The sequence below is a fragment of the Manis javanica genome, chromosome 7 (genome assembly GCF_040802235.1).
Source record: "Manis javanica isolate MJ-LG chromosome 7, MJ_LKY, whole genome shotgun sequence".
NCBI lineage: Eukaryota > Metazoa > Chordata > Mammalia > Pholidota > Manidae > Manis > Manis javanica.
Window position 1 is genome coordinate 45589255 of NC_133162.1, and position 25482 is coordinate 45614736.

Below are 25482 nucleotides of genomic sequence, written 5' to 3' on the forward strand. Positions count from 1 at the left end.
TACGAGGGGCATCTTTCAGAGAGAGGGTGTTAAAGCACAGCTTGCTTTGGCTATGCATGTGAAGGGAGCAGGCACGCTTCTTGTGAGGACAGACATCCTTATTTACCTGAAATACCGCTTTTGTACCTGGTTGGGGTCTGTGACCATTAGAACAATCATTTCTCCCAACCCCCCGAAGCAAACTCTGGGCGAGAGCCCTTCACTTCTCTGCATGTGTTTGTCAGAGCCCCCCCAGGGCAGCACAGTAGGTCACTGGGGTGGGGCGTGAGATCCTGCATTCCAACTCTGCGGGGCTGCTGCTGCTGGTCTTCAAACCCCACTCTGAGCATGGTGTTTTCGGACCGTGCATTCTAGACAGGGACAGCTGGTGGGAATGTGGGCTTTGAATATGGGAGGCTCTCGAAAGAGAACTCTGCCTTCCAGTCCTTTTCGAAGCCACCCTTCTTCCTGTGTTCTGAAGGATGGAAACTGGGTTTCTTGCCCTGTCCCCTGGTCAACATGCTTGGCTGTGCTGGCAGCTGGTCCCCTGGAGGAGGCTGCAAGGGTAGGCTCCGCACCTCTCCCCTGCCTGGAGAAGCCCGTCTTACCTGCCGCTGGGGAAGGGTGGGAACGCCACAGACTTTAGCTTTTTGTCCTCTGCTGCTGACAGGCAGTTTTTGATGGTCTCTTCCAGCTGCTCTTCACATTTGTCGGAGCCCCACTGAGGGATGTGACAGTGGATGACAAATTTGGCTGCAAGTCCACTGGATTGGCTGACGGCAGCTGCGGTGTGAGAGAGAAATGCTGCAGGTTATTCCTGTCTTCACCTTAAGCCAGGGGGTTAGGCTGAACCCCACGTGTACCTCTTAGATGCATGGGGGACAAGGAAGCAGAGAGAAGTTGGCTGGACAATGTTCCATGCTTCCAGTGGGGAGTGTATGCTTACCAGAGAGCAGGAGCCACGTCAGAATTGCTTTGGACAGTTGGTAGAAGCTTTGATAAATGCATTTAATGCTGATGTGACAGCATGTGACTGTCACACGGTCTGCCAACCAGTCTCTAGGTTAGGCTACCTACATGATGGTTCCAATCAAAGGTACACATCAGAATCATCTCTGGTAGCCATGGTAGGCTGAGGAATGGCCTCCCAAAAGGCCCACATCTGAATCCCTGGAACCTGTGAATGTTGCCTTACTTGGCAAGAGGAACTTTGCAGGTGTGACTAAGTGAAGGACTGCGAGATGGGGAGATTATCCTGGATTATCCGGTGAGGCTGAAGTTTAATCATATGGGTCCTTACAAGAGGGAGGCAGGGAAGTCAAAGGTAGGAGGCAGCGATGTGACAATGGGTAGAATTGGAGTGACCTGGCCAGGAGCCCGAGGGAGTCCCAGCCTACAAGCTGGAAGAGTCCAGGTGTGAACACCTCTGAGAAGGAACTGGCCCTGCCAACAACTTTATTTTAGCATTTAGTGCTTGATTGTGGACTTCTGGCCTCCTGGAGTGCTTAAGAAATTTGTGTCGTTTGAAGCCACTAAGTTTGTGGTAATTTGTTAGAGCAACCATAGGAAAGGAATACAGAGGCTTTTAACAAGTAGATGTTAAAAATCGACTTAGTTTTTAAATTAACCATTCCACCCCCTGATCCTGACTTAGGAGGTCTGGCGGAGGACTTGTAGGACTGCCGCCTGTGTTGTGTGCACCCTCGGCCGGATTGTCTTTTGATCCTTATGCCCAAGGAGCCTGTGTCCTAGAAGCAGAGGTTCAAGATGGGTTGTGAAGTGGATGATGCCAGCCTCGCCTCATAATTGTAGTTCCTACTCTTTGCTTCTTGCGTTTTTCTCCCTCAGACCCATTCTATCAGTGAAGAGCAGAGAAGCACTGTGGGCACTGAGGAGCCCAGGGGAAGTCCCTGTGGCCTCCATCCCCAGAGGAGGCTGGTCCAACATCTCCAGCCCCTCAAGGAACCGGGAGAGCAAAGGTCCCTGGCCCTCCTGGAGTGACCGGCTTGGGGACCTGGGGCAGTTTGGGCAGCCACGCCTGCGAGGGACCGTGCTTATGACACGAACGTGTGTCTGCTGCATTCTGGAGCAGGGAGTGGGTTGGTTTGAAAGATTTATTTGAAGTACATCATGCCCACCTAGTTTATGTGAAGTGTTTCCTAGGGACATCCACAGTGTTGGCAAACTCACGACTGCACTCGTGTGTGTGGATGACATGCAAGGGACATCCCCAGTCTGCCATCCAAGGCTGTCAACCCTGTGCCTTCCAGTGCCTCGCTGGGTGCTAACACTAAATGATGGAGTGAATGAATCAGTCAACGTAAATCTGAACGAGGCAGGCGTGAGTGGGCTGACCACATGCAGCTGTACCCCAGGAGCAGCCCGGGCATCAGTCCTGCCCCTTGTGGCCAGTTCCCGAGGCCCTTACTGCTCTCATAAGCTGGAGAGATCATCTTCACCAGTTGGGTTGATTTATTTTATATATATGTTTAAAATAAACCATGTTCCAGCTGAATGGTATCTTTTTAATGTAAAGTATTTTAAATAAGAGGAAATATGCTTCTAAAGGCAGTATTAAGTCAAACATTTGATCAGTTAAAAATGGCACGACTCCTCATCCTTTTGAAGCCCTTGATGACACTAGACTTTGAAGTTCGCCCATGATAACAAGTCAGCCTGCAACAAAGTACTTCCATGGCAATTGGAAATGGCTGGTAACTGTAATTTACAATGTTCCCCAAAGGTGCCAAGGTCAAGGGTCGAGTGATCTCCGGGACTGGGACACTGACATTTGGTAGAAGCCCCTACCAATACTCTTTTATCCGATGTGGTGCCACTGGGTGAAGACCTGTGCTGAGGGTGGCAGGTTGCTGCAGGGAGCCTCCAGAACCTTCCCTCAGGAGAAGTATCACACTGCTGAAGACCTGACACCTTCGCAAAGTAGCCCCTGCCCTGCAGGGAAGCTGCTACTGATAATCCTTAGTCTTTGGGACACTGTGGCTTTCCTGCCTTGGTTTCCGGCAACAGCTTCTCTTCTCCTGCCCTTTGGCACCCAGGTCTCAGGTGCTCAGTTCTGACCACCTGCAAACCATTTTTCTCCTCCGCTTTTAACAATCGTTTACAGTGCCCTGCACCTTAGTGACCTTTCTGCTGCCCCAGGTTAACTGTGTGCCCAACAAAGTCATCATTCACGCCCTAAACCTGATTTCCCTTTCTCCATCTCTGCTCCTCGGCCTGGTCTCATTCCAGGCATGTCTGCTTCATTTCCATCGCCCCCTCCCACTGCCAAACCGAGCTCCCCACTGACTGGCTGCCTGAGGCGTCTGGGCCGCCCTGGGTTGGGCTGCGAATCTGTGGGCAAACCAGCTCAGGATACACACCTGTTGCCCTTGGTGGGTTCCTTTCTTGCTTGCTGTAAACTGACTGTGTCTTGGCTTTATGTGGGTCTCCTATTAGGTACCCCATCTTGGAAATGTATTCTTTCTTAATGGTCTATACAATAAGGGAATGTCTTACAAGTGATGGAGTTTACAAACTAAGTGAAATATGTGTTAGAACCTGAAGAACTGTCTCTCTTTTCCAGAATCATGGTTGCCAACCCCCTCTTCCCTGGTAGCTACTGCTGACTGGCCCCTGGCCCCAGATGCTCAGACCTAACTTATCTCCACCAGTTTCTTAGCTCGTGGTTGTTTTGGGCACCCCTCTCCTTCCTTCTGGATTCACTTCTGTTTCTTTCTGTGAGATCTCCTATAGCCCCTTCAGCGAGGACCCGTGGAGTTCTGACTCTCAACTTCTGTGTGTGTCTGAAACTGTGCCTCTTTTGTCCTCCCTCTTGAATAAGACAGCAGCATGTGGAATTCCTGGTGGACACCTTTTCCTCTCCATGCTTTGAAGATACTCCTTTCCCATTTCCAACTATCCTTTGTTAGCTGATGAGAAGTCTGCTGTCAGAACTGTCTTTACAAATGATATCCTTTGTTGGATTGCTTTTGAGTTTCTCTTGATTTTGAATGTGTGAAGTGTTATCATGATTGCCCAGGGTTGGGATTTATTTTCATTTATTTTACTCACTATTCAACCTGATGACTCATGGGTTTCATTCTGGCAAATTCTCAGCCATGATCTTTTCAAAGGCTGTTTCTCTACCTTCTATTTTCTGCCTCTGGAACTGTTTTCAGCATGTTGGTGCCTCTCTTTCAACGTAGAGCAGCTAGTTTTCTCTCCTTCCTGCCCATAGGCTGTTTGCTGGGTGCCACCCTCAAGCCCCCAGGCAGGGTCCTGTCTTAGATGGCTGATGCAAGGTTCTGTCTCATGGTCACACAGGGGATGTGGGAGATCCTGACATTGAGCCATGGGGCAATGTGACCCCGGGCATGGGAGAGGGGCTGTCTGCTCCCTTCTGCTATCCTGGAAAATGGATTTCACACAAGCCATATATAGGTCTGTGAGAGTTTTATCCAGCTCTTGCTTTGAGTAATGGGCCTGGCTCTGGTCCCTTCCAAGTACAAGGTACCTCTGGTCCCATCACTATGTAAGTGTAGACCTCCTGGTGGCTCTGCGTATTACCAGACCTGGAGCCAAGTGGCCTGCTGCAGTTCATGCAGCTGTGCTATCCCTGTCTATGTGTATGTTTGGCTTATATTTCAGTGTGGCTCTGTTTTACAATTTAAAAAAAGAAATCCTATCTATCATTGCTATGTATCTGGGGAGTGGTATGTGCACATTGTAAAGAGTGGACTCATATTTTTTCTTAACCGGAAGCTTCCAGTACTATTCTAGCAATCAAATCTGATCATGACAGTCCCCAGCTTAAACTTTCAAAGGTGCCTCTCTTGTTTATACAGAATTTTCTACTTGCCAATTCCTTGCTGGCTCATAACCCGAGGCTTCACGCACCAGTGCCCTTACTGCCCATAATATCCCTGCCCCCAAGTGGTCCTACATCCTTGCCAAAGCCTCTCCAGTTCCCCCAAGCAGAGGTGTGGCCCCTCTCTGAGCCCTGCTTCTGCATCTGTCTTTCCTCCTAGACTGTCCAGTGTTTGAGGGTAGGAGTGGGTATGCTTGTCTTTGGAGCCCCAGCACAGGGCAGCACTTGGACTGACTAGATGGTCCCTGGAAGTGGCACGGGGATGGAGGGACACAGATCTGAAGTTAAGCTACCCAATATCCTTGAGAACAGGTATTCAAGCAAAAACTTGTGCACAGTGTTCATAGCGGCTCTAGTCACAGTACTCAAAGATGGAGGCAACCCAACAGATGAAAGGGATAAACAAAATGGAGTATTACTCAGCCATAAAAGGGAATGAAGTACGGATGCATGGGTGAGCCTCGAAAAAACTGATGTTAAGTGAAAGAAGCCAGACACACAAGATCACACATTATAAGATCCCATTTACACGAGACATCCAGAACAGGCAGACTGGTGGTTGCCAGGCGGTGCGAGGGGCATGACTGCTTAATGCGCTCAGGGTTTCCACTGGAGGTGATAGAAAGTTCTGCAATGCAGACCATGGTGATGGTGGAACAACATGATGAGTGTTTTAAGTGGTTACAATACTACATTTTATGTTATGTGTGTTTTACCACACACACCCACACCCACAAAGTTACCCAATAGCTTCATTTTTGCGTGATTTGATGCAAATCGACTTGAACCATCCAGACACTTTATGGCCCCCAAACCATATAAAATGATCAACATGGGCCTGTGCAAATTATCTGGGAGATGCTAAAAAGCTCTCTGATTAATTATAGCATATTTTGTTTTGCAAATGGAATATGCGTGAAGCACCGAATGCTGGAGAGGAAGGTGGTGAGGCTGTGCTGGGAATCTGGGCCCAATTCCACACTCACCTTCAGCAACTTCCAAGGGGCCTTGGGATTTGCGAAGCTCCTTTACTGTTTCCAAGAACTCCTTCCCCCCAGCCTTTTCCAAGGCCTTACCTGTGAAGACAAACAATGGGAAGCCATTGTGGTTGTCTTTTTCAATGTCATTAACTATACTGTTTGACATATTTTAGTAGGCCAGGAAAAACAAACAAATCCTTTAAAAGTCAGAATCACTTTGCTACTGAAATCCTGGTTGCTAGTGGTCACCAGTGGCAGAAGTCTCTGGGCTTCTGTCCAGCAGGAGTTAGATTGGAGCAAAATCTTTTAAAAGGACCTTTTTAGCAGGTGATTTGGCCTTCAAGCAGTCTCATGACATGAATCCTAAAGGTGATATTTTTTAAAAAATTGAGGCTCCAGTGTTCTGACCTCTGGGTTTAGTAGCCATGATCTGTGATTAGAGGGCAGCACCCCACACTGGGGGCCACCTCACAGTCCCTGCACTCTGCCTCTTGTCATCAGCTCCCGAGCCTGGTCACAGAGTCACATTTGGAGATGTAGCCACAATGGGGGGCCCAGTCCCGAGATGACAGATGGCTCAGCAGGAGCCTCTGGGTGGACAGCTCTGGGGTCCTGTCTCACCACCACCTATGTGTTTGTCGTAAGTCCCTGGGGGTCACAGAACAGGCTCAGGGCAGCCTGACATGCTGTCCTCCTATATGGGTCTTGATTTGCAATGGAAAAATGCAGAGATCTGAGGACACTCCTCATCTCTAAGGACATTCCTGATAGGAGATCCCTTGAGTCTTTGCTATTAGGACAATTCTCTGCTCAGTATTTCAGGATTGTATTTCCATAGAGGCCGTCTCCAGGGAGCCCTCAAGAAGTGGCAAGGCAGGGGCCCCACAGGAGCCTCAGCCGTGTGCACCAGTCTTCAGGCCTCTGGAAGGACATACCGGTGTTTGGTGCAGGCTAGAATGATTGCTGCTGCTCTTGGGGGCAGGTCACGTACTTTCACCTTTTAATGGAAATCTGGCTATCTGGGTGTTAGGGGCAGGTCTCAGCTCTCTTTTTACAATTATTATTCAGTTCAGAGGCTTCCCTAGAAGCTGCATGAGGGAGCTTCTCCATTCCACACTCAGACACTCAAATATGTTTGGAGAGCCACAGCATGTCATCATATTATTTGGGGAAAATGTCTATTCTAGCAGTCACTCTCCCTTGGGGTGGGGGTGGGGAGGGAGTTTCTTCATTAATGTGCTTGTGTTTCAACCATACAATTGGGAAATGGTAATTGTGGGCCATGCCAAATGCCTCTAGCCTTTCTGGCCCTCAGACTCCTGGGCAGTGTTGATCTGCTGGGTCACAGAAGCCTGGAGAGGGCCAGGTAACCAAGCTGCAGTGTCGTTCATGCTGAGAAGCAGGGGAAATAGGCCTAAACTGCTATATTTGCATTCAGGTCAGGGACCAGATGGGAATGTATGAAAACCCTCTTCCCTGAAGATTTCTAAGAATAAAGCAGCCTAGAAAGTTGATGAGGGGCCTTGCTCTCTGTGGAAGTGGTCCAGTGAAGAAAGAATACTAGAATTAGAATATCCCCACTTTGCACCTCCCTAGCAAATGGGCAAACCTAGAGGAGCATTAGTGGGGGACAATGGGGCATTATGTGCCTCCTGATGGAAGAACATTCCATCACTGACCAAGCAGTCTTGCCAAAAACTTTGAGCCTGAATCTCATTAAGCCTCTAGATTTGACTGCCAATTTGTTAAGAAAAACAGAGAAGAAACATGTTTAACAACACCAGGAGGTTGCAATCAACAAAATCCAGACTGCAGGACACCTTCCAGTACAAAGAGTCCAGCTTCCTCTGCCAATAAATTGCAAAAATAAAGAGAGAGGAAAGGAGTGACAGATGAAGGGGGAACCCACAGGTTATAAGAGACTTATCAACCAATTGCAACCTGTGGACTTATTTGGATCCTGGACCAAATAAATACATATAAAACATATATCGACATTTATGATGCAATTGGAATTTGAACACTGATATTTGATAGTTTTAGTTGTGATAATGGTATTGTGGTTATGCTGCTAAAAAAAATAGCCCTTATCATTCTGAACTATTCATAGACAAGATAATAGGAAGCCTGGGAGGATGTGGGTGGGGGAAGAGCCCAAACTAACTTGGACATGGGCTGATGGTTATTGCATCTCAGTGCATAGTTTTATCAGACTCTTCTGCTGTTTTTGTGTATGCTCGACCTTGTAGTAACATATTATGTTTTAAAAAGAATAAATCAGGGCCTTATCTGCATGGGATTACTGGTTAGGGCGACAGTAGTGGAGAATGGAATCATGATGGGGGTCCCCTTCCAACAACACAGCAATATAAAAGCTATCATTTATCAAGTGCATATGACCCCAGCACTGGACTAAGCCTCATCCAAATGTTATCTTACTTAGTCTTCACAGCACCCCTGTGAGACAGGTAGAATTGTTACCCTCACTTACAGGTGAGGAAACAGGTTCAGAGAGCTTAGGAAACCCACCTAAAGTCACACACCTAGGAAGTGATTTGTAAAATCCAGGACACAGACCCATACTGACTCCAGAACCCTCACTGCTGGGATCTGAGCTTGAGCTTTTGCTCCAATACCAGTGCTTTTTCTATTTAATCACCACCCTGCCACCTTAAAAAATACCAGTATCTTCATTGTTTCCCTGTTACAAAAATGCAAACTATAGAAATGATAAAGTAGGACAGTGCTACTTGTTTTTTCATAAGAAGCTAGGACACACTTCAAAATAGAGCTCAAGATTAAGGCTACTAGGGGGAGCTTTTCACAGAGGGGCTAAGGGCAGCTGGTTCGTCCTGGGCTGCATGTGAAGGGTGAAGAAGAATTTTTATGGACTCTGTGTGCAAGAGAAGTCCTGTTTCTCTGTAGTGTCCCCACCTGCTCCCGCCTTCCTCTCCCCAAGGCCGTCTTATCTCCTTTTCAGCAAAGCAAGTGGCCTCTGATGCCACGGGGAATGTAAGTTGAGCCCAGCAGCCTGGGGCCCCAGGGCCACCACCCAGGGCTGAGCTCCTCCCAACTGCCTCAGACCACCTGCCTCAGAAGCAAGCCCCGTTCCCCAGGGACAAAGCCCTTTCCTTGCTTACTTCACTCTTTCAACGGAGAGTCTAGGACACTTCTTTCTTGTGAAAATGGATGAGATGGTGACCCTTTAGTGTGCTATTATTTCTAGTGCCTTTGCTAGCTTGCCCTCCACAGTGCCTCCACCGAGCCTGGGAACAGCTGTGCCACCACTTGCAGGACAGGTGGCGATCCACTGGCAAAAGAGCTCAGTGTATGGCCCCACAGACAACCTTCCAGATGGCCAATTTATTTTTACCAATGGTGTTCTTAATAATTAAGCTTAAAATATAAGTAGAGTTTTAATCAAACCATGGACAGCAGCACAACTCATGACAGCCCCAACTGGGAACCACCCAAATGCCACCCATGCTAGACCAGATCAACAAATGGAGGTACATTCCTACGGTGGGATACAAAACAGCAGAGAAAATGCATGAGCACAACCACACCCCACAATACGGGTGGACTGCTCAAACACCAAGTCGAGCACAGGAACCACACACAGAAAAAGACATACTGTATGATGTCATTTACATGAACTCCGAAATGGACGACACCCATCTATGCTGTCAGAAGACAGGACAGTGGTGACTCTTGGGGGGAATGGTGACCAGGAGGAGACAGGAGGGGGCCTATGGAGTGCCGGCAAGTTTCTGCTTCATGAGCAAGGGGCTGGCTATATGGTTGTGTTTACCTGAGAAACATTTATCAGCTGTGCATTAATGATCAGTTTTTATATAATACTTCAATAAAAATTCCAGATATATATGCAGATTAAAAACAAAATGAGTTCCTCTCTAGTAATGCTGTTCAATTACCTACAATGGTGGAGTGGGACATGGCCCCCCAAGCAGAGGATGTCCAGTTGACAAGGACCAACTCATCAGGAAGTCTCAGGGCCTTACCTATATCTTCCTTGAGGTCAATTTCGGCTGTGGTTGGGTGGACGATGCCTTCCACTCTCATGGAGCCAATATGGCTGATGTCACTCTGTGTCAGCGACAGCTGCATTGGGAAGAAAGGAAGGAGAATGTGGGAAAGAGCCAATCTTACTAAAATCTTCCTCTTTTATCTCACATCTGTTAATCCTCTCAGTTATTTACACTGTGTGTCAACATAAAGGGGTCATACATGGAGCAGCCACCTCAGTTTCCCAGGTGTAGTTTTCAAAGGCTCTTTGAGCTCAGCGGGTTTGATTTTCCGTCCGAGGCCAGTGGCATGCAGCGAACCTGCCTCCTCTCCTAGGAGCAGGATGGCCCTCCCTTCCCCTCCCCTCCCCTTTCTTTCTCCTTAGCTTATGCCTGCATTTCCCAATCTGGGTGGCCTTGGTGTTCGGGGGGTATATTCTGTGAGTCCCTCCTGCAAGAAAAGCCAGGCTTGTTCTCTCCTCTCCCCACTGTGCCCTGGATGCCTCCCAGAGCGGCACAGACCTCCAGGGTCAGGGACGTGAAGCCCACAACTTTGCCTGAGGGAAGTAGTAGGCTCTGGGCTTCTGACCTGCCTATGCCTGGCCACACTGTCTTTGGGGACCACATTCGCTATGTTTGTGAAATGCTGGCCTATGTGCTCATAGCTGAGTGGCACGAGGGGTGCTCTCCATGGTCTCCCCATGTGAGCAAGGACTTTATGTCCCCCTAGATGAGTGAGAGAAAGCTGATCATCCTGTAACTATGGACAGCCCCTAGAGGGGACATAAATTCCACCTCTTGGCCTCCCTGCTTTCCTTGGGGATGAATTAGGAACCCGCCATGTTTTGCTCTTCTTGTAACATGTTCTTTCCAGCTGCGTCAACAGAGGTTCAGACTATCGTCAGGCTGCAAACAATCAGCTACCAGAGATACGGTTAACTGTTTCCATGCGTATCTTATTTCAGCCCTGGTTGACTCGGTCGATAAATTGTTCCATAAAGTTTATGGCTGTGAGAATGAATGATTTGCATGTCTGGCTGGGCCGCTGTTGTGCTGCTGAAGACTGTTCAAATGTATAGCCCTGTTGGTTTTCTTTCTGCAGTCTACAAAGGCAGGCAGACTGAATTATTGGCAAATAATTCACTTATAACACTAGGGATATGCAGGAAGCATATATTTGTATTTTCTTTCTTCAATAAATTACGTTGAACCATGTGAAGCAGGCCTCCCAGAGGTGGTTGGGAGAGCTAGCTACGGACTTTTTTGGTGGGCACAGAAATCACTGGGGCCTGGGGAATTCCCAGCACAATCAGTAATGCCTCCTACCTACTGACCAGAAAGATCGCTATGCCTGCTTTTGGCTGGCCAAAGTCAGCATGAACAATTCTCAGCACTAAAAAGCTTGTTTACTGTCACAATGCAGACATTGCCATAGCTCTTTCACTTAAAAATGAATAATTCAAGACCAGAGTGAGAGTTGTTATTAGGGGAGCAAGGGATGAAGGAGGCATCATTGCTTGTAAACAGTAGGTTATAAAAATGCAATTGTATTTCACTACACACATTACAATTCTCTTTATTACCTTCTGCCCTAGAACAAGGCTCTTAGAAGACAGGATGGTGAATCCATCCCCTGGGCCATCTTCAGAAGTGGAATTTGAAGTACCTTCTTTATCACTGTCTTTTGGTTTGGACTGTTGGTAGAAATCAGGAGGACAGATGAGAAATAATCCAGAAAAAGCCCAAAGTGGCTTTATTAAGTTCTTCCCATGGCGACCACCAACTTGGCTATGAAAGGAACCAGTAAGGTGTTATGGTCTCAACTGAGGGAAGCAATGGGCAGCAATGGTAGGGAGAGAAAACAGTGCTGCCCCAAATAAAGTGTTAAAGGGGTTCACACGTACGTGTAGTCCTCACCACACCTGGACACAGGTATGTTATTCTGACTCTGCAATGCGTCCAGCTTATGAAGACAAGCATCAGAACCAAATGGGATCATGCGCAGCACACTGCTCAACCTCCCTGGGGCATAGAGGCAGTGGCATAAACTCTTAAATATAATCTTTTATGTTTTCATGGAGGTCTGTGGAATGAAAATTTGATGCCTCCTGAAGCTGCGCTGTCCGACAGAACTGCCTGCAGTCGTGGACGTGTTCTGTGTCTGCACACCTCAGTGCAGATGGGCACTTGAAATGTGGCTGGTGCAACCAAGGAATTGAGTTTTTAATTTTATTTCACTTTAATTAATTTAAATTCAAATTTAAATAGCTACATGTGGCTAGTGGTTACTATCCTGGGCTGTATATGAAAGTATTACTCTACAAACAGCCATCTCTGAGCTAGAGCTACTTAACGAATCAGGCTATCCCAAACTCCTGAAATCCCACTGGCTGAACTCAGGTGACTATCCATGCGAGAGTAGAGATTTTTTAGTATGCACTGAGCTCTGGGGAGAAATGAAAAGTAGACTTCCAGTTATCCTCACTCATTTAAGATTTCGGTGGGGGCAGTGTAAGGGATCAGGAAACATGAAAACCACCCGTGCTTTGGGTTTGGAAACCCCTAGTAGACCCTGCTTGATGATTTGAGCCCTAGTCTCAAAGGCTCTTCATTCTTCTACACACACATTCTTGTCATTTTCTCCCAGCGCCAAACTGTGCAGAAACCGTGTCCTTCAGTGCTGACGGCTAGGCCCTCGTCTTCTGATCACTCAGCTTCCTCCTATTCTCTGAGAGTCCCTGGCTCACAGATGCACCCGGGCTCACCTTTTTGGACGTCCGTGGTTTGGCAGCCTTGGATTTCTTGCCCCCCTTCTTGCCTGACGTTGCCTTCCTTCCTCTCTTCTCTGGGGGAGGGGAGAGGATAGTTTCTGACTTGCCTTTGGTCCCTCGCTTTTTGGCCAGCAGTTCGGGATGGATTCTGGGCAGGACGCCTCCACTGGCGATGGTCACTCCTTTTAGCAGCTGTAGAGAGAAATGCATGAGCTCAGACAGCAAAAAGCTTGCTGGGTCTGGATTAATACAGTTCTAACTGTTGTCGAAACAAGTATTAAATCTGGTCTTTGCTTTCCCAAAGACATTGTGTGACCCATGGTTTAATTGGCCTTCCCTTGTTTCACTGGTGGAGCACTTCTCTGTAGCTGTTGAGGCATCCTATGATCTTGTACAGAAAGCAAAACAAGCAATTGTAATGAAAGGGGATAGAGGTTGAAACCAGGGATGTTGCCCAGAGCTCTGGAATTCCAGATGTAACAGAGGATTAAGAGCTTCGCACGTGGGGCACATAGCTTGACAAAACTAGGTTCCGAGGTCAGTGGTAGAGCTAGACCCAGTTAACAACAGACCAGGGATCTTTATACTCTTTTTATCATGCATTCCATCAGGAAAATATATTTGATCAATTAGTATCTGTTTACTTTGTAAATAACTGACATGTACTACTACACTAATAATAGTCTGCACATCCTAGAGCCACACTGGCCTACCCTGTATGATCTGCAGCCAGGACTGGTCCACTGATGGGCAGTCACTGCCTGTGGCAAGAAAGATATGGAAATCGTGAGGAAGAGTCTAGAAACTGTTATAGCAAACTGACAGGTAGTGTTATCTCTAGTGGGTCTAATAACAAAAATTGTGGCTTTTAGTTTGCATGTTTTTGGTTTTTTAACTTTTTCTAGTAATTATTTTGATTTGTATTTTTAAAAATAATCAGTCCATGATGGATTAGAAATAAGAACTCATTCTTCACTTCACCACAGATAGTTTGAGAAGAATGAGATTAGAAAATGAAAATTCTTCCACTCTCTATCTGCCATCTTGCATTTCCTGGGGTAGGTATTGACTCCACTTTGGAGTCACTTCTAAAATATAAAGGGTCAGTTCTAATGTATAAAAAATACTCCTTCATCAGAATGAATCATCAACAAAGTTAAGGTGGAGAAACTGATGAGAATGACTATTTGCACTGTACCTTTCCCAGCAACACAGAGAGCTGGCTTTTAAACAGGAAAAAGGGTCTGTCAAGACCCTGAATATATAACGGATCTATTCTAGAGGCAATCTCATTTTCATTCTGAATGATACAGCTAGCAGAATTTGTTCTCTTATATGATCTGACTTTTTTTATATTCACGTGATTGGGAACTGTAGCAGGAATGATCTGTACCAGCCAGGTGCACACGCAGTAGTGTGTTTGGCAAACCCATTCCATGGCTTGTCTCAAGGCTTCAGACATACCTGATTGAGCTCCTCATCATTGGCAACTGCCAGCAGGATGTGTCTTGGGGCTATCCGGGCCTTTTTGTTGTCCCTTGCTGCATTCCCAGCCAATTCTAGAATTTCCGCTGAAATTACAAGGGGGAGTTAATAGGCATCGCAGAATGCAGTCTGACTTTTCTAAAGGTTTTCTCTGGAAATGGTCTTTGAGGAAGAAGTTGTGGATGATAGAGCAACAAGAGAGAAGGAACCAGAGTCTCCTTATGATGGTGGAACCTCCTTACTCACCTAGACCATTTTCTACAGATTTCTTTTGCATGGGAGAGAAATATACTGTCTTATTTAAGCCACTGTCAGCAGAAGTTAACCCTTACTAACACAAGACCCTAACACAAGACCTGAGCTTCTCTCAGTCTAGAGAGCAAGGCCATCTCTGAAAAGAATAGTGATATAGATAAATTCTGCCTTCAGTACCCACTTGGAACCCCTTTCAGAATCACCTTCTCCTCTTCACTTGATGTCTCAGGTCCCTCCTGTCCTAAAAGAAAGTGGATGAGAAGAGCTAACTTATACTGTGGGATGAAGAAATGCTTGAGCCACAAAGTGAATTCCCAACAGGCACACCTGTGAGACCCAGGAAGGAAGGTATCTGGGGTCCAAGGGTTCTCCACATCTCCCTCAGGACCCAAACATGGCTCTGACTTTAACAAACATGTTGTGTGGCAAATGTAAAAGAAATGATAAAAAGATATTTTCCTAAAACTGTTTCACATGCTATCAAAATTTCTGAGGCAAAAATTTAAAAAAACTATAGAATTGGTTTATACCATCTGTATGCTTTCCCCTTCTGTCTCTGTCTTATTTTGTTATTTTTCTTTCTTCCTCAATTTTAGAAGGATGTTCTGCTAAACCAAATTTGTCTGCCTTCAAAAATATGAATGATCCTTTAAAGAAAAATTCCTTCCTGCAGAAAGCCAGAGGCAATGTGCCAATGTGTTGTTTCACTGATAATGTGGGGGCAAAAAGCGTATGTGTGTGTGCTGGGGGATTTGCTGGTACAATGGCATGAACACTAAGCTCTAAAACTAATAGGCGATTCCGTATGAGTCTTTACAATCAACCTTATTTCAAATAAACAGCACTAGAAATTGCCATCGCTCATAAAATCTAGGGCAATGAAAAACAAACTTGTCATAAGTATGCCATTTAACTAAGCAAATGTGATTAACAAAAAATTAGAATAAAATAAGCATTAGAGTTAAATATTTATATGGCATTTCCATAATGAAAAGAGCTAAATCACTGCAAATTCATTCTCACAACATCTTTTCCAGGTTATTAAGCAACGAATATGCATGTACCAACAATTCATTTATACAGAGACTATATTTCCTGAATCAAAGATCAGGCACTGCAGTTTGAGAAGTATGAACATACTTGCTGGAGCCATGGGATAGTGTTTGTAAGTAATGCCGTCTTAGATAATCTCGTTTACTCCATTCAGCCTGCTGCCCAGCCCTTTCTTTCTCTGGAAAAGGGGGGTACCCATCAGAAAGGTAGTCATAAAGTTTTCACCAAGAGGCTTGCTTTATGGCTCTAGATTAAAATATGCAGTTCCCCATTTTGCACAATAAAAAGGAGCTTCCTGCACCTCCTCGTCTTGGGAACCCCACACAGGAGGAAGGAGCACCCCTTACCCCTTTTTCTAGATGGGTGGGGGGTATCAAGGAGCCCCCTAACTTTAAGCTTCTGAGCAACTGAATTTCATTTAGCATCTTGGACTACCACTTTCCTGACTCTGTCCTCTGCATTTAGAGGAACAAGTTAAACATCCTCCCATCAGCTGCCAGCGTGAAAGGCAGAGCTAATGGGAAGCCCCACATGCTTGGAGCCTTCAGAAAGGCCCTGAGATCAGGTTATTTTCAGCTTGACAGATGGATGTACAGAAACTGGATTCACAGATGAAAAACCTGCCAAAATCAAATGCAGCAGAAGAGACAAAGGGTAGTAATACAGGCAGGTGGTACGATGCAGGCACAGGGGTGAGGCTCAGCCTGCGTGTGACTGGGCTCTTGGAATAGCCCTTCTGATTTAAGTTAAAAGAAAGAAAATATTGATTATGTGCTCAAGTGCAAAAGCAGAGATATAATTTTTTTTTATAAAGAGAAAAACTTCTTAATACACAACAGAACATTTAGACCAAGGTGGTCTTGTTCTCTGTTGGATGTTCAGTCTAAACATCTATCCCAAGGACTTCACTGTTTAAATGTTTGAAATAATATTAATATTTTCAAATGATATGACAAATATATCCACACAAACTATAAAAGTTTGTTACATTCTTGAGTGATTTTATTGATCTTGGGAACACAAGTATCTTTGGCAATCAGTAGGAAAAATGGACTTATTCAGCACCCATTTGTTTCAATGCAAATTGCGTGGAAAGATCATTATTCTGTTAAGTGGTGGAGACTTGTATGAAGTCCATATCTTTTATAGCAAATCCCTCACTTCGCAGAAGTCACTTCCATCTGCAGTATAGTTGAGAATCTGGTAGTAAAAACACTGATTTCTCTAGCCAGAAGGGATGTTAGAAAGGTCATCGTGCACATTATTTTGTACACAAATCTAAGCCAACACTGAATATCACAGTCCACAGGAGATGGGAAATGCCACTGGAAATGCAGGGCTGAGACAGAGGGCATGGAGTGGCCACTCCTTAAGGGCTGTCTCCTCCCCCAGCTCCTCCCAGCTAGACCATTTGCCCACAGGATGATGGTACCCCTGGAGGTCTATATGGGCCCTCTGTTCTGCTGAGGCCATGCTGTATTCTGGGGAAACCCCATTCATTCATGGCTCCAGCTTCCACCCACCTGCCCATGCTACTAGTTCTGTGCCTCCAACCCTGCTGTAATGTCACCTGGATAGCCTCACCTGGTCACTCCACAGGTAAATCAAACTTACCACATCCCCAAATTGAAATCACTCTCCCCAAAGTGATTTCATTTTGGGGCCTGGCAGTTCCAATCACACCCAGCTCCTACCTGGGAGTCACTCCCTAGTAGTGATTTTCTTGAGTGATTTTATTGATCTTGGGAACACAAGTTCCCTTTGCCCCTCTTCTCCATGCCTGTTGCCATTACTGTGCTAAGACTACCTTCTCTTCAACCCCAGATCATTGTAATGGCTGGTTTCCACCCTCAGTTTTGTCCTCTAGATTCATGCTAACAAGACCACCTCTGGCCCATAGGTCACTGTGTGCTAATTAGAAAAAGACATCTCTTCCTCAAGACATTTTACTTCTCTGATTTCATTAGAGCAACACTGTTTACTGCCATCTGCTGGAAATGCTTGAAATAAATATACAAATTGTTAAGGTCTGATGTGAATGATACTCCATTAAATGTGGGTCCTTGTGCAGTGTACAACCTGCACAATGATACACGTGTTCTTGGCTGCCAAAGTGATCTTTTCAAAACTCAAATGTAATAAATGAAAATCATTAGATAAAAAAATGCTTGGTATTAAATGGGTAGACTCAATTGTCTGGAAATGGTATGTAAATGATGGGCTTCTATATTACTCAATGACTTAATGAGATGTCCTGAAATTCCACTCTTTTTAAAGACCTGTTTGTCCTGTCAATTAAAAATACATTTCAGAACACTTTGTCATCATAAAAATGATCTTAAAAATTCATTCTCAATATGTTACATTTATATTATATCTATTGTTGATGATACAAAATTATTTTCCAGAATTTGGGGTTTGCTTTTTCAGCCCATTTTTCCTCACTTACACTGGAGATGGGAACTGGACCAATATTTACAGATTGATAAACTGAAGTATGAGTGTGATGGCCATTCTGGGAGGCTTGAGGATGTCTCAGGCAGAAAGGACATTCTAGACAAGCAGTTTGGTATTGCCAGATTGTGCAAACTCCTCCAACAGGTTGGGACTGGAAACACTGTGTAGCTCTAACGTCACGATGATCTGCGAACGTGGGCCCTGCCAGGCAGCCGGTCCAGAGAAATCAGGCAAGGCTCTCATCCAGAGTTGCTGAAAATTTGTGCAACTTTCTTTTTGGCTAAGTAGCCCCCAGCCTTCTCTTACTGTCCATTCCTGTGGCACAGGTTCCCCTTCAGAGGCAGTAAAGGGGAGAGAGGCCCTTCAGAGACTGCAGACATGAATCCAAGTGAAGTAAGCCGGCCAGAGGAAATCACCAGTCATGGCCAATGGCTCCTAGGACATCAGCTCTCAGCGCCTGGAGTGGCACTAAGCACTTATCATTCATTCTCTTACGTAGTTCCCACAATGACAGTGGGATACTAAAGTGGACATGCCCAATGGTTCTTGGCTGGTAAGTGGCAGAACCAGAATCCAGTGTTCCTATCCGCCCTGCCCTCCTGGGCATCTTGTAGACTCCAAAACCCTTCAGGTCCCCAACTGAGCCTCTCACCCTGCCTCTTATTTCTCTTCCATTGTTTCCTACTTCAGCTGCAAGCACCAGTCTCCACACACCAGCCACAGTACTTTCCTCTCTTCCTCTTGGCCAGACTCCTTATATGCATTTTTTAATCCTCTTGGAGTAAAGCCCACATCTCCATCCCTCACCAGGTAGCTTGACTTGAAAGAGAGTAGTCGGCCCAGGGAGGAAGGGTTCATGCGGTCCTTCATGCTCCCACCCTTATCCAATCCATCACTGAGCAGAGTGGACTGACCCTCAGATACCTCGCAAATCTGTCCGTTTCTTATCCCCACTCTGCACCCCTAGTCCTGGCCACTGTCAATTCTCAAATATGACACTAAACAGCCCCCAGTGGTTCCCTGGACTCTTATCTTCCTGCCAACCGCTCTCCACTCAAAGCCCAAGTGATGCCCCCAAATCCCCCTCCTCCCTTCAGTGCCTTCCCCTGGCATGTGTGTGTGTACACACACATACAAAATGTTGTACACATTCTCATATGGCCCTCAAGGACCCATCTGCCCCTGCATCTCCTCTCACTCCCAGTTCCCCCATTTCCCAACCTGGCCGCAGGTACACAGAACAGCCTCCATTCTGGAAGGGGCCACACACTTCCTCTAAACTTTGGGTCTTCACCCCCCTCCCAAGGTGAAGGGGATGGCTCAGCTTCATCGCCCCCAGCTCAACTCCCCATCTGGATCTAGTTGATTCCTACTAATTCCCACTCTGGCTGTCCTCAGAATCATTTGGGAGGAGTTTTAAAAAATCCTGATGCCCAGAACATACCCCAGAATCTCTGGGGATGAGATGTAAGCATCATCAGGATTTTAAAATCAATCAGCTTGAGAAAAACCAGGGCTGAGAATCAGTCCTTGCTTTATAATAGCCCCCACTGCCCCCGACATTTCCCACAACTCCTCTAACTTCCCTCTCCAGCATGCATGTCATCTTATTGTGATGTGTTCAGTGCATGTCCACCCTGCTAGAATGTAAGCCCCTGAATGCAGGACCACAGATGTCTGTTTTCTGCTGTATCTTCAAGGCCTGGTCTAAAGGAGTAACTCAGTCAATATTTATGTGATGAATGTTGAAGGTCATTTCAAGGGTGACAGGAGGCTTTCACTCTTTGAAACTCTCTTTCCAAAACAAAATCAACTGGTGCCCCCTTCAAAAAAAAAATCCCCTTTAACTTGTTCAGCAATGGCCTGCAATTCCGCTAATAATGATTCACTTCTTTGGCTTAAAGCTCCTTGTCTCATTAAAATATAAATATAGCCCAAAATTATAACACCTCAACAGAATTAGTCATTATACTGCCCCTGAATGATTTCATCAGCTCTCAATAGAAGGGAGATGAAAAGAGGGCCTGCTTCTTGAGTGCAGGAATACATCAGGTATTTTATATATGTTAGCTCATTTGATGGAGTTCAGTGAGCTGGCTCTGGAAACCCATAAAGCTCAGAGAGGTTCAGGAATTAGCCCAAGATCACAGAGCTGGTAAAACTGACACAGCAGATTTAAACTGACATATACCTAAGCTGTGCTCTCTCAACTCCAGCCTGAGGTTGGAGGGGACAAAAAGTACAGAAAGGAGGGAAGGAAAGGACACAGAAGAGACAAGCCTGGGCCTCAGAAAACCCACTTCACCTTCTCCATGTGACCCAGCACTGTGCTGGCTGGGTATATGTGGGGCGGTTACTACTGGCAACGGCATGCTTCCAGGCACTCATCCTCTCCCCTGTTCCTTAACCAGCCCATCAACCAATCCTGCTGGCTTTGCCTTCAAAATGTGTCAGCACTCTGACCACTTCTCAGTGCATTCACTGTCTAGTTTCCAGCCGCGTGTGTCTCACTGACCCTCTGCAGTAATTAGCCTTCCTGCTGCCTTCCCTGTGTTCACCCTTGTCCACCCTCCCTAGCCCCCAGGGCGGATCACTTCTGTCTCTGCTCAAAACTCTCCGGAGCACCATGACAGGCACTCATACCCGCGAGCCGGTTCTCCCTCAGGCCGCACATGCAGTCCAAGCCGTGCCTCAGCTTCAGCCCTCTGGCCCACTGCTGCTCCCAGAGCACTTCCAGCACCCACCTTCCCACCCCAGTCCACATGCCCACTCCCCGGCTCCCTTCAGCTGCTGCCCTCAACGGGGCCCTCACAGAGCAGCTCTACTGATAGCTCCCCACCTCCTGGAACGCCCTCTGTCCTTTCCTGCTTTACCTCCCTGCACTTCTCACTGTCTGATGTGCCATGCGCACCTCACTTATTCACTGGATGGTTTTCCCCTCCAGAATGCATGCTGCTTGAGGACAGGGATCCCTGGCTGTCTTGGTCTCTGTGGTATGTACAGCATCTAGAACACCTGGCGTAGAGCAGGTGTTCAATAAATGTTTGTGAACTGAATGGAAGATTCTAAGAACCAATGTGAGAAATAGGGTGACACTCTACTTCGGGAGGTACTATAAATCTTTAAAGATGTGCTGGCTCTGAGTCCAGAGTGTGATGTTCAGGCTCTAGTGTACGTTGCTATGGGGTTGGTAGCTCTAGTCTAAGTTGAATTAGAAATCATATCAGTGGCTGAATTCTATTACCAGGAAATAGTTTAAATATTGTGTGCTCAGACATGTAGAGCTTAACAAATATTTGTTGAATGAACGAGTAGGAAAATGTAAGTTTTATCTGAACTAAAGAGTAATAGAGATGCCAGTAATCCAAAAGGTGAAACTGTTCTGTTATGCACAAAGTTTAGACTTTTGCTTACTGGAGGCATAGGCAGTACTTAATCATTTGGATCATACACACATTATAATGGGGCAGTGCAGTGAGGCAGAAAGTGAATGGCTTCTGGCCGAAAGAGTTTGGGGAACCGCCACTCCCTGCTTGGAGGCTGTGGGATCTCTGGGTTACTTAGTGTCTTCCAGTCTCAGTGGGTTATAGGGACCTAGCAGTTGTTTGAAAGCTGCATTCACCTTTCTCAAAGTCCCTCCTTTCCCTCCCCAGCCAGAAGATTTTTCTATCTGACTTCTGGGTACCACCCCAGATCCAGTGAATCAAATCACGGTGTTGGGGAGGGGTGTAGCCAAGAAACCGCATTTTATACAAGCATCCCAAAAGCCTTTAGGCCTGCTGCTGAAGGACAGGCTACAGTCTTGCTCCTCTGAGTGACCCCTGGACTAGCAGCGGTGCAACACTTAGGAGTGTATTAGAAATGCAGAGTCTCAGGCTCCACCCCCAGACCCTGTCAACAAGATCCCTGAGTGTCATACTTTGAAAAGCAGTGCTGTATCACACTTGACGGGACTGATGTTCAGAGCACTCCAGCCCCTCTCTCCAACTTTCTAAAGGATCCCCCAGAAAAACATTTAGCCCAGGAACAAGCCTTTTGTCCCACAATAAGGGGCAGGCTAAAGGTATGCCTGAGGGAACCCCCAAGGGGAGCAGGTTTCCACAGGCAGACCAAGGCAAACTTCTTTGGGAATGTTGCCTGGTGATTGATGGGGGACCAAGAGGGCAGAACAGGATGGAGCATCTAAAGAGAAGAGAGAGATTGCTTTTGAGGGAGAACCAGGAGGGGAAGAAGGGCTTGGGAACAGAAACTGGGTCCAGCCTGCCACGCCCAGGGGTTTTCACACCACACCCAGTGGCCCCAAGGGCTCAGCGGCTGAGGTAGACAGTTTGGGGAGGTTTGCTTTACCTGGGGCACTTCCCAAGGGATGTGAATCGGTGTCTGGGGAACATGCTAACCCTGGGCAAACTCAGAGGTGTTGTTGCTCATGGCCAAACTGACCCCTCAAGGAACTAATGCAATTTATTTATATATTTTTTGTATATGTGTATATATATATATATTTAAGTATTTTTGAAGTTGTGAGGTCTGTTTTCTGTTTAACTATGACATAAAAGAACAACAAAAAAGTGAAACAGAAAGTTACTCAAACATATAAAGTACACACAGCAAATAAACCTCATCTTTTAGTAGAAAAATAATTTTAGCAACCAATATGGGAAACTATTTCCCATGTACCCATTGTACACAGAGAACCACCTCTGTGAAGAGGAGCAAGAGTAGAACATTAGCAGCTTCGCAGAGCCGACTCAAGATGTTTTTGATGCTCGGGTCACTGTTGTTTATGGACAGCGAGTCCTAGTTTCAATACACCCGGAGAACAGGTGCTTCATGAAGGCCCTGAAGTAAAGTGAAGACCCCTGTTAGAAAATGAACAAGGCCCTCCTCCCTGTTAGTTTCTCTTCTGTGGGAACCTAGATTTTTACATACGACCTTTGCCTAAAGCAAGACACTTTTTCCAGAGTTGATCTAGAAAAAGCCACTTTACTGTGGGCTCTCTTCCTTCCCTCCTCATCCTCTGTCTTTATGCCTCTTTCCTCCCTGCAGAAATGAATTTTGGCCAAGCAGGCAAGCTGAAACCTCAGGTAGCCCTGAGACAGCCAGGGTGAAGCGAAGCATGGGAGCAGCAGGGAGGGTGGGCTCTGGGAGGCTGTCACCTGCCCTGTGAGTTCACATTACCTGCCAGGTACTCGATGACGGCTGCCATGTAGACGGGAGCACCCACGCTGATCCGGTACTTGAACGTCCCTTTCTTCAGGTAACGCATCAGTCTCCCCACTGGGAAGATGACACCGGCCCTGGCTGATCGGGACAGCTTGGACATTTTCTTCTTCCCGCTCCGGCCCGACATCTTGCCTCAGTTTCCCTCTCAGCTTGCTGACACAGCGTCCTCCCGGCACTAACACAATCCTAAGAAGGAAAGAAGGCAGGGTGAAGAAGGGTGATTGGCAAACATTTTGGGAAAAGTGGTGTGGCTCTGGGCAATATGTGGCACACCTGGTAGCCCGAGGAGGTAGCTGAGAGTTGGCTGCCACCCACATGGTGCCACAGGCAGGGAGGGGTTGTGGGGTCTTGGCAGGACATCAGCAGGCCCACCCACCAACATCTCTCCACCCCATCAACCAGTTCCATTTCAACAGGAAAGTCAAAGAAACTGGCACTAGAGCGAGATCATGGTCATACAGCCAGCAGGACAATGGCCCCCAAAGATGTCCCCTTTATCATCCCCAGAACCTGGGGATATGTTACCTTATATGGCAAAAGACACTTTGCAGATACGATTAAGAATTTTGAGATGGGAAAATTATCCTGGATTATTTAGGTGGGCTTAATGTAAACGCAAGGGTTCTCATAACAGGGAGGCAGGAGATGAGGGCAAGTAGTCAGAGATGTGATGATGGAAGGGAATGGATTCTCTGGATTCTCTGCTTGCAGCTTCCAGAAGGAGGCAGCCCTGCGGACAAACTTGCTTTAGCCTAGCTAAATTAATTTTCTGCTTCTGACCTCTGAACTGTAGAAGTATAAAGTTGTATTATTTTAAGCCTCAACATCTTGGGGTAATTTCTTAGAGCAGCAACAAGAAAATTAATCCAGTTCCTCTTTGCCCTGATTTACTTCAGCCTCTTTTAATGCATCCTACTTAGTTAATATGACCAGGCCTATTATAATGGTTAGCTGTGGCCAACAGCTCAGAGTTAATGTGACTTCTCAGATGGAAATGTAGGACCTAAACATTCAGTGAAGACAGCAGGTTAGCCTGAGCACAGCCATCTTAAGAAACCCAGAGGCCATTTTCTGAATATGTTCAGAAAACCCTTGAAAAACAAGGTGAAAAACAAGTTAATCATGAAACCAGGTGGTGGGCAGCTGCAGCCTTCAGACAGCTAACCTTGGTCAGTTAGTCATACATACCAAGCTTATCTTGCTGAAACACTGTATGGCTGAGGGTGTTCTTATCTCGTGAAACCCCCGGGATGTGGCGCCAACCGAAGATTTATGCGTCCTTGGAAAAAAACCCCTGTTACGTGTCTTTTTAGAAAATGCTATAAAAACCTCCGGCTTTGACTGCTCGGGGTCCTTGTTGAGACCCGCTGCGTTGGGCTAACACTTGGACCCCAGCTAGCTGGTTCCTGAATAAATCCCTCTTGCTTGTTGCATCAAGAGATGCCTTTCTTGAGTGATTTGGGGCAGTGTCCTCCTCTGGGAGAATCCAACATTTGGGGGCTCGTCCGGGATCGTGCGCTCACCCCACTTCACTCCCGAAGTTGCTCTTGGAGGAAAAGGTAAGGTTAGTGGCGCCTTGAGTTGTCTGTGTTCTGTTTTCTGTTTTTCAGTGAGACCGGTCGGAATTCTGAAAGGGTACCCTCTGTCTGGCAGTCGTCCCGATCCCATAAAGGGGTCGAGACTGCGGTCGGTAGACGTACTTGGAGTGCCGCAGGCTGCAACCCTGGGGGACGCCTCGGGGAGATTGGAGGGCCAGGGACGCCTGGTAGCCTCTCATCTGTTTTTCCGGCAAAGTGAACCTGATGAGATAGGGTTGATTTTTGGGTGCCAGGAGTATCAACCCTCCAATTCATTTCGGTTTCTGATTGAAAATCTGAGAAAAACGAAAAGCGGCCGCTGTGTGTCTAATTTGTGTGTGTCTTTGTTTTTTGTGTCTTTTACGTGCCTAATTATTGTTGTACTGACAATGGGACAGACAGTGACGACCCCCCTTAGCCTGACGTTAGATCATTGGACGGAAGTCAGAGCGAGGGCGCATAACTTGTCAGTAGAAGTAAAAAAGGGACCATGGCAGACTTTCTGTACCTCTGAATGGCCCACCTTCAATGTTGGGTGGCCCTCGGAGGGGACTTTTGATTTCCCCACTTTATTAGCAGTAAAAGCCGTTGTCTTCCAGGATTTGCCTCAAGGACAATCTGGATCAGCAACCCTACATTGTAGTCTGGCAAGAGTTGGTGGAAAACCCTCCGCCCTGGGTAAAGCCCTGGGTGCAGAAGAAAAAGGGCCCTCGAGTTCTAGCTGCCCAGACCAAACTTCAGGGCAAGGAAAAAGAAACTACTATCAGAGTTCACCCTGACACTCAAGATTTGCTTATGGTTGATGATCCC

At 46.6% G+C, this 25482-nt stretch overlaps 1 protein-coding gene across 2 annotated transcripts in view; it reads right to left on the reverse strand.

The window, feature by feature from the left end:
- Positions 1 to 25482, reverse strand: part of MACROH2A2 (macroH2A.2 histone) — a 63417-nt gene that overhangs the window by 1719 nt on the left and 36216 nt on the right. Inside the window, exons 2-8 of one of the 2 annotated variants that reach the window (XM_073240907.1) lie at positions 23051 to 23281; positions 14087 to 14193; positions 12617 to 12814; positions 11435 to 11545; positions 9849 to 9948; positions 5833 to 5922; positions 588 to 762 (exon numbers count right to left, since the gene is read on the reverse strand). In XM_073240907.1, coding sequence (XP_073097008.1) covers positions 588 to 762; positions 5833 to 5922; positions 9849 to 9948; positions 11435 to 11545; positions 12617 to 12814; positions 14087 to 14193; positions 23051 to 23222 — 953 coding nt within the window. In that variant the 5' untranslated portion in view covers positions 23223 to 23281. The remainder of the gene's footprint in view (positions 1 to 587; positions 763 to 5832; positions 5923 to 9848; positions 9949 to 11434; positions 11546 to 12616; positions 12815 to 14086; positions 14194 to 23050; positions 23282 to 25482) is intronic. The other variant, XM_073240908.1, reaches the window with a different exon arrangement.